This window comes from Onychostoma macrolepis, chromosome 12 (assembly GCF_012432095.1).
Source record: "Onychostoma macrolepis isolate SWU-2019 chromosome 12, ASM1243209v1, whole genome shotgun sequence".
In the NCBI taxonomy this organism is placed as follows: domain Eukaryota; kingdom Metazoa; phylum Chordata; class Actinopteri; order Cypriniformes; family Cyprinidae; genus Onychostoma; species Onychostoma macrolepis.
The window spans coordinates 13,703,414-13,714,664 of NC_081166.1; the positions used below are offsets into that span (position 1 = coordinate 13,703,414).

The following is an 11,251-nucleotide window of genomic DNA, read 5'->3' on the forward strand; positions in this document are numbered from 1 at the left end:
AAATATATAAATATAAAAACAGAAACGTTACCTCCCAAAAAGTTAACCCGAGAAAACAACAACAACATTCAAACTAATATCGGTCCAAACTGAGTAGCACAAAGAGGTAAATTTTAAATATAAACAAAAATATGTGATAAAACATTTTTTTAATATATAAGTGTTTTTTTATGTTTTTTATTCTTTCCATATAATAGAAGTCAATGAAGAGCAATGTTGTTTTGGACACCACTGACTTGCTGAATAAGTTGAAACATTCTTCAAAATATCTGCACTGCAAAGTGTTCTTCAAAAGAAAGTAAGCCATACAGGTTTGGAAGGAGTACATGATGACATAATGTTTATTTCTGCATAAACTGTCCCTTAAAACAAATGCACATAAATGCACACTCCCTTGGTAATTCAGTAAGTATGTTTTGCGCCTCAGTCTTAAAGTAAACTTTTCTCTGACCAGATTGCTTTTGCTTTGAGGCACCTGCAAATGAGCTCGCAGCTAAAAGCCTGAATTAGAAGCTGTGAATGTTGCATGTTTACAAGACCCTCACAGACAGGAGCTGTCAGGTTCTTAAAGACCACCAGAGGACCCCCATGCAAACAGTGGAGACTGCTGCCACCCGCTGGTGGCACACGGTGAGGCAGCACTGCGGCCTGCACTTCTGGGTCTGTTATTGGATTAAAACATTCCCCTCTAAACAGTAAAGCAGGATAAAGCACTCAAAGCCACAGATCAGTAAATGTTCCGATCATTGGGAAGCTTCACTAATATGATTCGGGTCGATAATCCCTGTGACGCCCACAGGCTATTGGTAAGTGCAATTAACACTGCTTGCTGTGGCCAATCCAATTGTGTAAATTGAGAAATGGCCAGACAGAGACCGAAAGTGGTCTTGCAGAACTACTGTTCTCATAGGACTAGATTACAGTTGTTACTCAATTCAAAACTGAAACTAAAGAGGGCCTCATTGGTTGTACACGCTGCTACAGTGTATGCAATGAATACCTGTTTTGCTAATCTAAAAGTAGGGGAGAACGGAGATTATTGTAAGACTGTCACTTCAACAACTCAAAAGAAATAATAACAAAAATAATATATGAGGTAAAGGGATTCCTATTATACATGGTCACCATTCTCTTGAAGTTTCTGTGTACAAATATAAAGGCCAAAATTAAAAAAGTGAGGTAGAAAGACTTTTGACAGAATTATAGTTCCATTTGTAATCATGTTATTAAATGTTAATTGGCAGTAACATCTGTATCAAACAAAAGTATCGTTGAATTTGACAAGTTTAATTTAGTTTAATGTACCACTACCAAGGTTGCTTTAGTGAGACTTGAAAGAAGTCTCTTACGCTCACCAAGGCTGCATTTATGTGATTAAAAATGCAGTAATATTGTGAAATATTATTACAATTTCTAATAACTCTTTTCTGTTTTAATTTATTCTTATGGCAAAGTTGAATTTTCAGCAATCATTACTCCAGCCTTCAGTGTCACATGATCCTTCATAAATCAATCTGAATTTATTATTATTATCAATTGAAACAGTTGTGCCTCTTAATATTTTTTGATACATTTTTTCCAGAATTCTTCAGTGAATAGAAAGTTCAAGAACAACATTTGCTTGAAATAGTCTTTACTGTCACTTTTGATCAATTTAATGCATCCTCTCTGAATAAAAGAATAAAAAATATTAAACAGTAAAATATAAAAAAATACAGAAAAAACAGTAATATTGTGAAATATTATTGCAATTTAAAATAGCTGTTTTCCATTTTAATATATATATTTCTGTGATGAAAGTTTAATTTTCACCATCATTGCTCCATTCATCAGTGTCACATGATCCTTCAGAAATCATTCTAAAACGCTGATTTGTTATCAATGTTGGAAACATTGTTGTATTTATTTGTATTTGTATTTATTGTAATACTTAATTTTTTTTTTTTTTTTTGGAACCTGTGATACTTTTTTCAGGATTCTTTGCTGAATTGAAATTTAAACAGAACAGCATTTATTTAAAATATAAACCTTTTTCTTAAAAGTTATTTAAACAGTTTTTTAATTAATTAATTAAAATGAAGGTTGAGCAGTGGAAACTAAATTTGAAGATGCAAAGTAAACAGCACAAAAACACTGAGTTACAACAATAAAAAAAAGTGCTACAACCATCCCCACTTGTCCATTCTGTTGCATCTGTAGCTTACGCTGGCGGAAGCGGCTCACAGTCATTCCCTCGGCCTCCTCATCACAGTCTCTCAATGTGACACCCATGTCCTGCTGCTACCTTTCCCTCCACCCCATAAATAAGATATACAGCCTTGTCTCCACACTCAGCTGTCATCGTCTAAATTCATACGGCTCACAGGAGACACTCAGCATTGTGTTTCACAATGACCGCCCAAAGGAGCGCACATTGCGTCCAGATAATGCACATACACAATTGGGCAATGTGCATTATAGAAGTGGATTAAGAGCATTCACGGAAGTGGCCCGAGGGCACCTCCAGAATTAAACGCTTCGGTTGATCTGAATCAAAACTATTTTTATCTCTCTGACCTTGTGGTTCTTCTCCTTCAGCTGGCCGCAGGACACGGGGTCAAATGACTAACAGGTTGGTGGGCAAATCAGACGCAATGAAACTGTTGATCACCAGCTTTCGATTGGCTAAACAAAAGTACTGCATGTGACTACAAGATGCCAAAAAAGTGAAGTACACCAGGCCTTAGCGTCTCCAAACACACGATTGTGGTGAAGTAAAGTGTGTGTGGATTTGTTGGGCCGGCCTCTGCGGTGATCTAGTGATAATCCACTCCTCTCAACAGCAAATGAGGTACAAAGCGAAAGAGAGAGTGAACCGGAGAGAGGGTGGCCTCAAGCAGTGATTACTCTATTTAATTCAACATGGTTTCTGAGGCATGAAACATGCTCAGCCCATAAATGACTTCCTCCTCTTCTCTCCTGTCTCCTTCAGAGCCGGTCTAGCCTGCGGACTGAGGCTCCTGCACCTGATCGTATCTGCCTCTCTCTCCTCACTTACAAAAGAGAAGCCATAATATGGAGATAGATATTAGGAGTTCCCCAGGCTAGAGCACATCTGTGAGGGAGAATATAAATACATTTTGCACAATAGCATGTTCACTGATACTATAGAGTGACTATGGCACAGCTTTTCAAACTTCTTGAGACCAAGAATCCTCAAATAACCCTAAAATAAAAAAAAATTAAAAACTATGAATTTTCAAGTAGGCCTATATTCATACTATGTGATAAAAATAAAATAAAATAAAAATTTAAAAAAATTGTTGCTTGTGAAGTTATTTTAATTATTAAATTACATGAAAAGCTTGATTAACTTGATTAACAATAATATATATATATATACACATATATACTATAGCGCTACATTTTTTAAAATAGGTAATATATTAGATTAAATGTAAAAATCTAGATTACTTATGGAAAATATGTAATTTACCTTTTCTATAAAATAAAGGAGAATACAGGAAAATACACACACTTAACATAACTTATTATAATTAAAAATATAATTATAATGTTATATTAAGTGTGTACATTTTCATTTATTAAATCAATTATCTTTTAAAATATGTAATCTATAAGATTAATTTAATATAATGAATACATCAGTTATTATGAAAATAATTTAGTACATATTTTTCATAAATATGTTATATAAAATATCGAAGAAATATTTTGTTATAACACTGTACATATATTTTATTATAATAGTACATAAATTATTATATATGCATTTAATATATAATAAAGGAAATATACACACACACACACATATATACATTAATCATATATATGTGTGTGTATATATGTGTGTGTGTGCATATATATATATATATATATATACACACACATACATTAATTATATTATTATATTATCATATACTTATACAGATATTAATTCAATGTATTATATTTAGAAGTAAGTTTTTAATATATTCTATTATTTACATATAATAATATATACATTAAAAATACATACATACTGTAGTGTCGTTGTGCTTCAGGCATCCCGAGTTCAAGGACCTTTCCTGATCTCACCCCCCTCTCTCTCCCGCTTCACTTCCTCTCTCCTCTACACTGTCCTATCGTAATAAAGGCAAAAAAAGTAAAAAAAAAAATAAATAAATAAATAAAATAAAATAAAATACCTTAATACTGTATATACTGATATTTTTTCTCTTTAAATTTCTTGCAGACCCCCTAGTGAATCCCTGGACCCCGATTTGAAAACCCCTGGAATACAGAAACATGTTGCAGAGAGCACTGGGATGTCAGTTACACCACGTACAGTGTGTCTTTACCTCAGCAGACGCATGTTACAGCATACATAGATTCTCACGCCCTATTAATTGCGAAAAAATTGCTGACAAACCAGACGAGCCGAGCAGAGACGCATGTGAATGGGCAGGCCTGTAATTGGAGCCTGGTGTACGTGAGCGGCTTATCCTACCCTTACAAACACACGGTCCTGCCCTGACCTCACAGGGGCTCCGAGGTGTCATGTTCTGATCCGCTCTCACCGGCATTCCTGCTCTTTTCACATGACTTGACAGTGTTTTGTGGTGAATCGCATAATTAACACAGGGATCTACAGAATTCAGTGACTAAACATAATTACTTCTCCCCTCCTATCCTCTCTTAATTCCTTCCTGCGGCCAGGGGTTTCGGCCTGGCTGGACAAACACAATGGCCTGTCATGTCAGGACAGCGCCGGCTGGTGGGCCGGTGGCTGAGAGGGAGGGTGCATTCAGCTCCAATGGACGCCGCATGCTGAGACTCAGGGATATCCACTGACACAGAGGTGACAGCTCAGAGAGGGAGAAACAGAGAAAGACATAGCAGGGGAGCGGCGTAATTAACGTCACTTGACAAATACGGAGTCAGATGAGACTGAGAGAAAGTTTATCACACGAGTACGTTAGCCGTACAACACCTGCTGCTCGCAAGAGCTGCGAAATAAACTCAGTGCAACACTCGCCTCGATTCCAAACGTGCAGCATTCTGCTCCCAAACAATGTGTCTGAGAACTCACAGAGCAACTGTGTCTCAACAGGTAGGAACAAATCCTGCAGGAATGAAGAAAAGGTGGGGAAGAATACATGCGGGTTGGTGAATGTGGTTAATTAGAGCTGAATTACCTGGCTCTCGGTCCCCTGCGCTGTCCTCTCATTTCCTCTGTAATCCCACCAATCGGGTGGCGGTTAAGCTTCGGCCCCCAGGACGTACGGCTGTTCCTGCCCTGGGTGCATTCTTTCAACAGCTCATTTACTTCTGCAATGTAACTAGGCTTTGGAAAAGGGGGTAATCCCTAACACCCCCCACGCCCACCCTCCCGATCAACCGCTCAGACCCCCACTGCTAACTCTATACACCCATGAGCTAAGGGATTTTAGCAGGCCGTCACAAACCATGATGCTAGCTTTATATATTGGGTGTTTGAAAGAGCGCAATGCACAGGCGAGCTAAACAATTAAGGACTTTCTAGCTACACAGTGAGGCAATTTGGTTGCTACGCTAATGATCCGTTTGTTTTTCTAGCGTGAATCTTCTCAAATGAGATTTGTGTCTGGAATTGAGCTACTAGGAGTTTGATTTGCAGTTAAGAAGCATTTTCTGTCGCATTAAGGGTAGGTCACACACTTTTCAATTGTTTTAAAATGAAAACATGAGCTAAACGGATGCGTTTAAACACTGCGCTCGTGTCTTTTGCAGGGTCTAAAATGCCATTCTGCATTCAAAGAAATGAAAAGAAGCTTAACTTTTTTTTTTTAAAAAACAACAACAACTCATCTTTGGACCTTGGTTTTTTCATTCTCCTGTGTTTTTAAAACTTTTTAGTTAACAGAACACGTTTTTGCAATCCACTTATCGCTTTTCCTTTGCTTTATATGGAAACATGCTAAATGTTGCACTTGCATCTTTTGCAGTGTCTAAAAACGGCATCTTTAAGACAGTATTTTTCCCTATTCTATTACCCTGTGTCTTGTGCATTTAAATATAAATAGGCTGGCAAATCTTGTCAAAGAGCATAATGTGATGGGGGGGCACACACTTCAACGCCCACATTCAGTCAACTTAAAGGCATAGTTTAAATAAATAAATACTAGTGCTGTCAAATGATTAATCGCGATTAATCGCATCCAAAATAAAAGTTTGTTTACATAATGTGTACACTGTGTATATTTATTATGTATATATAAAGACACACACATATAGCATACATTTTGAAAATATTTACATGTATATATTTATATTCATATCAATTATATCATATAAATATATTTAATAAACGTAAAAATTTTCTTAAATACACACATGCACATGTGTGTCTACGTGTGTGTCACAGTACACACACACATATACTATGTAAACAAAATGTTTTATTTTGGATGTGATTAATCGCGGTTAGTAATTTGACAGCACTAATAAATACATTTTGTCCACACAATGAAAGTTAATGGGGTCCAAAACAACACTGGTCCTTACTGACTTTCATTGTACAGAGGGGAAAATAAGGAAACAAAACAGACAAAATACCTCTTTTTCCCCCTCGCAGAGTCAAAACGGTTTGAAAAGACTTTAAGGTACGCAAATGACAACATTTTAAATTTGGGATAAACTTTAAATCTATGTCTCTGATGCTTCCTGCTTTGCTCCACACCAGGCATTTTACAACACTGTTATTTTTACATTCAGCCTCAAATTAACAGGTGTTTCAACTAAACTCCCCATAACCCTTTTCAGACCATTTAACCACCTTCCTTAAGCTCCCAATCCACAAACCTGAGAGGTTGTGCACAATCCAGTCAAGTTCCCCACTGCTTCAGCCTGAAGAGTGTGGATTACCTTAATCCACATGTTTGGCATCCAGATCCAGGGAAACAATACTGTGTAACCATGCAGGGACACTTTTTAGGTGGGGGTGGGTCTACACTGGATCATTAAGGGGATTTAGACTTTGCAGAGGGAGACATTGTAATGAGGTACAGACAGATGTAAAAAAAAAAAAAAGAAGCCAGTTCAGGATGTCTCTGCTGATGATTAGCGGAAGGGGTGAGAGGTGATGACCCCTCGACACCCTGCAGTCAGGTGAGCATGTGCAGTCAGCTGAGGTGTAATGCACACTGTTCCTCATCTTTTCTCACTTCATTCACACAGACTACCAGAGTAAAGTGACATACATCCTCATAATGAAACAGGATCTTTTCAGTTTCAAAAAGGCAACCGTTTTTCACGAAGAGGAAATACACTGCTGCCTCTAAAGCTAAACCACTGTTTCTTGTTCTATAATAAAATCAACACAATTTTAATGACTTTGAGGAATGCAAAGTCTCAAGACTTTCAAGAAAACAAAATACTGCTTAAAAAAAGTGCCCTCAGTGGATCACAGCATGCTTTCTTATTCAGCACTCACATCTACTCGAATGAAAGTTCGACTCCGTTATCACGCCCTCTTGTGCCAATCCACTGACATAACCACTCACACCTCTAAAACAGCATTGAACACCTTTTTAACTTGATTGTTCCGGTCTCATCCGCTTCCAGTTATTTTAGCAGTACAAAAACAGCCTGCTTGATACTGCAAAGTGAAATTTGTTTTATTTTATCGTAATCACTGGTTTGGAGTTTTTAGAGGGCAACTTTAGAGGTCAGCAGTTGGGTTCTGGAAGTAAAAATACCATTCATTTTGCCCATAGGGAATTGATTTATATTTGAAGAGTTCAGATGCAAAAGCCTCTAAGTGCTATCTGAAATTTTCATCTAAACTGAGCATTTTTATCAGGCTCCTATGTATTGGTTCAGTAATTTGACTCTAATGGCAATGTATAGTTCCTTTTCTATGCAATTAAAGTGAAATAACTGAACATAAATATAGGAGCCTGATAAAAATGCTCATTTTAGATGAAAATTTCAGACGGCACTTAGAGGCTTTTGCATCTGGACTCTTCATTTATTAACTTATAAACCTTTGAAGACAGGCCTACTGTGACTTATGAGGTTAATCAATGGCATCTGCTTTTGTTAAAGCCACCAGCCTGCATTATTTAACATTTTTTAAGTTACTGTTCACCAGCAGAATTCCAGGTTTAAAAAAGAGAGTGTGTGTGTGCACGCATGTATATACACATATATATACCTATTTTGTAATAAATTTCACATGTATTGTTTCTATATACTACAATCAATATCTTCAATTAAATCAGTTTTATATTTATCCATCTTTTTTATTTATCATCATCACTTTCAGTGTTCCATGGGAATGTAGTTCTTTCCATCATCAAATCCCTTTGTCTTTTTGCCCAATTTTCAAACACTTTTGCTTCAAATCAAAGTTTGTAATGTGATTTCTCTCAACTGGTTGGTTTGACTGATTTCATGGTTTTAAACTCTTAAAGACTTCTAAAAAAGTTCCCATGGGAAAAATACTCAGAAATTGGACAGACACTGTATAAAGGTTACCTGAAGGTATATGCTTTGGTGAAGTCATCAGCTGGCTTTATTTTAACTTAGTGTTTGGCAGTGGAAATCCTGGTGAAAAGACTACATTACCCATGATTCTGCAAAGAATCGTGACAAGTATACCACTGCAAAAATGAACGGGAAAAGTACTTCTGAAAACAAATGGTCACCGTTGAATTCTACAGTTGCAAAGGAATTGGAAGTCTCACACTTTCACAGAAAATAGCTTTTGCATTAAAACATAAGGTGGACAGAGTTTGCCAGAAAACAAATCAAAACGAACAGTATTGTCATAAATATTCAAAATGTGAACCTTTCATTCCCCTCCTGGAACATTGTGAGATAACATTTCAAACACAAGCAAGTCATTGTGTTAACATCAAACTTTAGCAATCCTTTATTGAGGAGAACAGATCATATTCACTGTTTGCTACTGAAACATCACAACATCATACTGGGGACGTTCATTACATGGGCTCGTCGGGTGGTTCGAGAGAATCAGAGAGAAAGAGAGGAAGGACATGAGAGCAAGAGAATTCGATCACTCTCTCCAAAACACACGGGACAGTAGTTTCCCCCTCCGGCGAAACCCTCTCTTCTTAAGCCAACACGCTTGGAATAAATAAAATACTTTGTCTCAATTATTCTATGCATCAATAATTGTTGATATACACAACGCAAATGAATGTCCTTGAGCACTCACTGCACAAAATATATCTCTTTACCATCTCGACTGGAAACTGACTCAATCTATTCATCCTAAAATGAAGCTTTCCAGCATATGGCTACAAGTTATGTGTACCAGAATAGGGGAAAACTGCAAAAATATATATACATACATAAACAATCATCTCATAAAATTCAATTAAACACTCATTTTAAAGCTACACACCAGAGCAGGTGAAGTCGATGAATAAACCAAAAAAAAAAAAAAGAGGAGGAAGAAAAGAAGGCCTCCAGAGAATGTCTGTGTCCGATGATCGCACAGCGCAGAAAAACACTCACATGTGAAGTACATGGAGTAAGAACGTGAATGTATACGATGAAGCTAATCAAACAATAAATGCACATATGAAAGTGTTAAGCAAGAGCATGTACAAATAGGTGCATGAATGTATATGTATTGTGTATCAGTGTGAATAAGGGGTACATTCATTCATAGCTAACTGTCCTGTAAGTACACCCCTTACAGCATGGTTCACCTTTTACAGGCACGGTTTAAAACAATCCTACATTAAGGATTACCCAAAAAAAAAAAAAAAAAAAAAAAAAATCAGAACCACTCATAATGAATATTCAAGTACCTATCAGCCAGTCTGAGGAGAGAGCGTCCCCTCCCACTCTTTCACTCCGCTGTTAAAGGAGAAAAAAAAAAATATATAGCTATATACACATACATATTTCTGCAGTTTCACTTTAGAAATACTCTACCTTCTCATAGTTTCTTTCATATAGTTTTTTTTTTTTTTAGTATTTTTTGTTTTCGTAATCAAATGTGAGTGCAATCAAACAATACCAATTACGCCATATAATCTGTAATAAAAAAAAGTTAAAAATGCAGAGTCAAAATGATAGAGGGGGAAACTATTTGAAATTCAACTATTTTGTTAGAGAAAACCACAAACCAGAAGGCAAGCTGATGGGGAGAGCAGGGAACGAAGAGTACTGCGAAAAAGAGCAGGAGGAGTTCAGTTTTTATCTACTGTCTCTTGAAGCGACTGTGAAGAAGTCACCATGACAAGCTCCTCCAAATTCATAGCGGGTTTGCAATAATCTCCTGCTGTCAAGATTTGAGTCTCAAGAGTGTCCGAGGATTTTTTTTTTTCCTTTTTAATTTTCATGTTTAACAGCAAGCACCAAAATTAATGACACTAGAAGAAAGTTGCCTCTGCCCCAAAAGAGAAAAAGAAAAATCCACAACAGATACATTACATTTGTGTGGCTGCTGTCCAGCTGGTGGGATAGAGCCTGTTAAGAGTCGCAGGGTTAAAGAAGAGGGCGGCAGAAACGGTGAACAAGAACTGAGATCATGCCTCCAAAAAGCTGCACATGCGTGGTGTGAAGGGGTTCAAAAAGAGCCGCGTCTGAACGAGGGTCCCTGTCCCTCTCAGAGCCCGCTGGCCCTGCCCTCTTCCAGCTGAGTTCAGAGTTCATGCCTCCAAATTAGCATCCAGCAACTTCTGTGTAATGGACACCGATTTCAGGAGGAAGGGGGGTGGGGGAGTAAAATAAATCTCTCTACCATACAATGCAGTTCTAAAAAAAAAACAAAAAAAAAAAAACAACAACAACATAACATTTCTGTAGTTTTCTCATCTTTAAAAAACAAGCGTATGTATTCCCAGACTCGTCGTTTAACATTTCCTATGACGCTCTCCGAATTGAAACCAAAAAAAGTGTGTTAGCAAGGGTTTTCTTGTGTGAACTGAGGACATTCTCGTGTGGTTCAGAAGCCGTTGGCTGCTCGGGCTACCAGGGGTCGTCCAGGTCACCTCCGCTCTGCGACAGGAAGAAAACAAGAAAGGGAAAGAAATGAGCAAACAGAGAAAAATTAAAACGGGTAAAACACTTACTAGAGAAAGCTGGGGACATAAAAGAAACAATGAAACTCGTGAGGGTGTAAAAGACAAGAAAAGGAGACAAAAGGAAGATTTCCTAATTTAACAATTCCATGTAACAGAAATTGAAGCATTGACAAGGTTTTACATAGTTCTAAAATTAAATTAAGTTTGGGGTCAGTAAGATTAGTATC

At 37.1% G+C, this 11,251-nt stretch overlaps 1 protein-coding gene across 1 annotated transcript in view; it reads right to left on the reverse strand.

The window, feature by feature from the left end:
• Positions 1-9,740: 9,740 nt before the first annotated feature.
• ppm1bb (protein phosphatase, Mg2+/Mn2+ dependent, 1Bb) overlaps positions 9,741-11,251 on the reverse strand; it is a 37,699-nt gene continuing 36,188 nt past the window's right edge. The window contains exon 6 of the mRNA XM_058793125.1: positions 9,741-10,998. Coding sequence (XP_058649108.1) covers positions 10,969-10,998 — 30 coding nt within the window. The 3' untranslated portion in view covers positions 9,741-10,968. The remainder of the gene's footprint in view (positions 10,999-11,251) is intronic.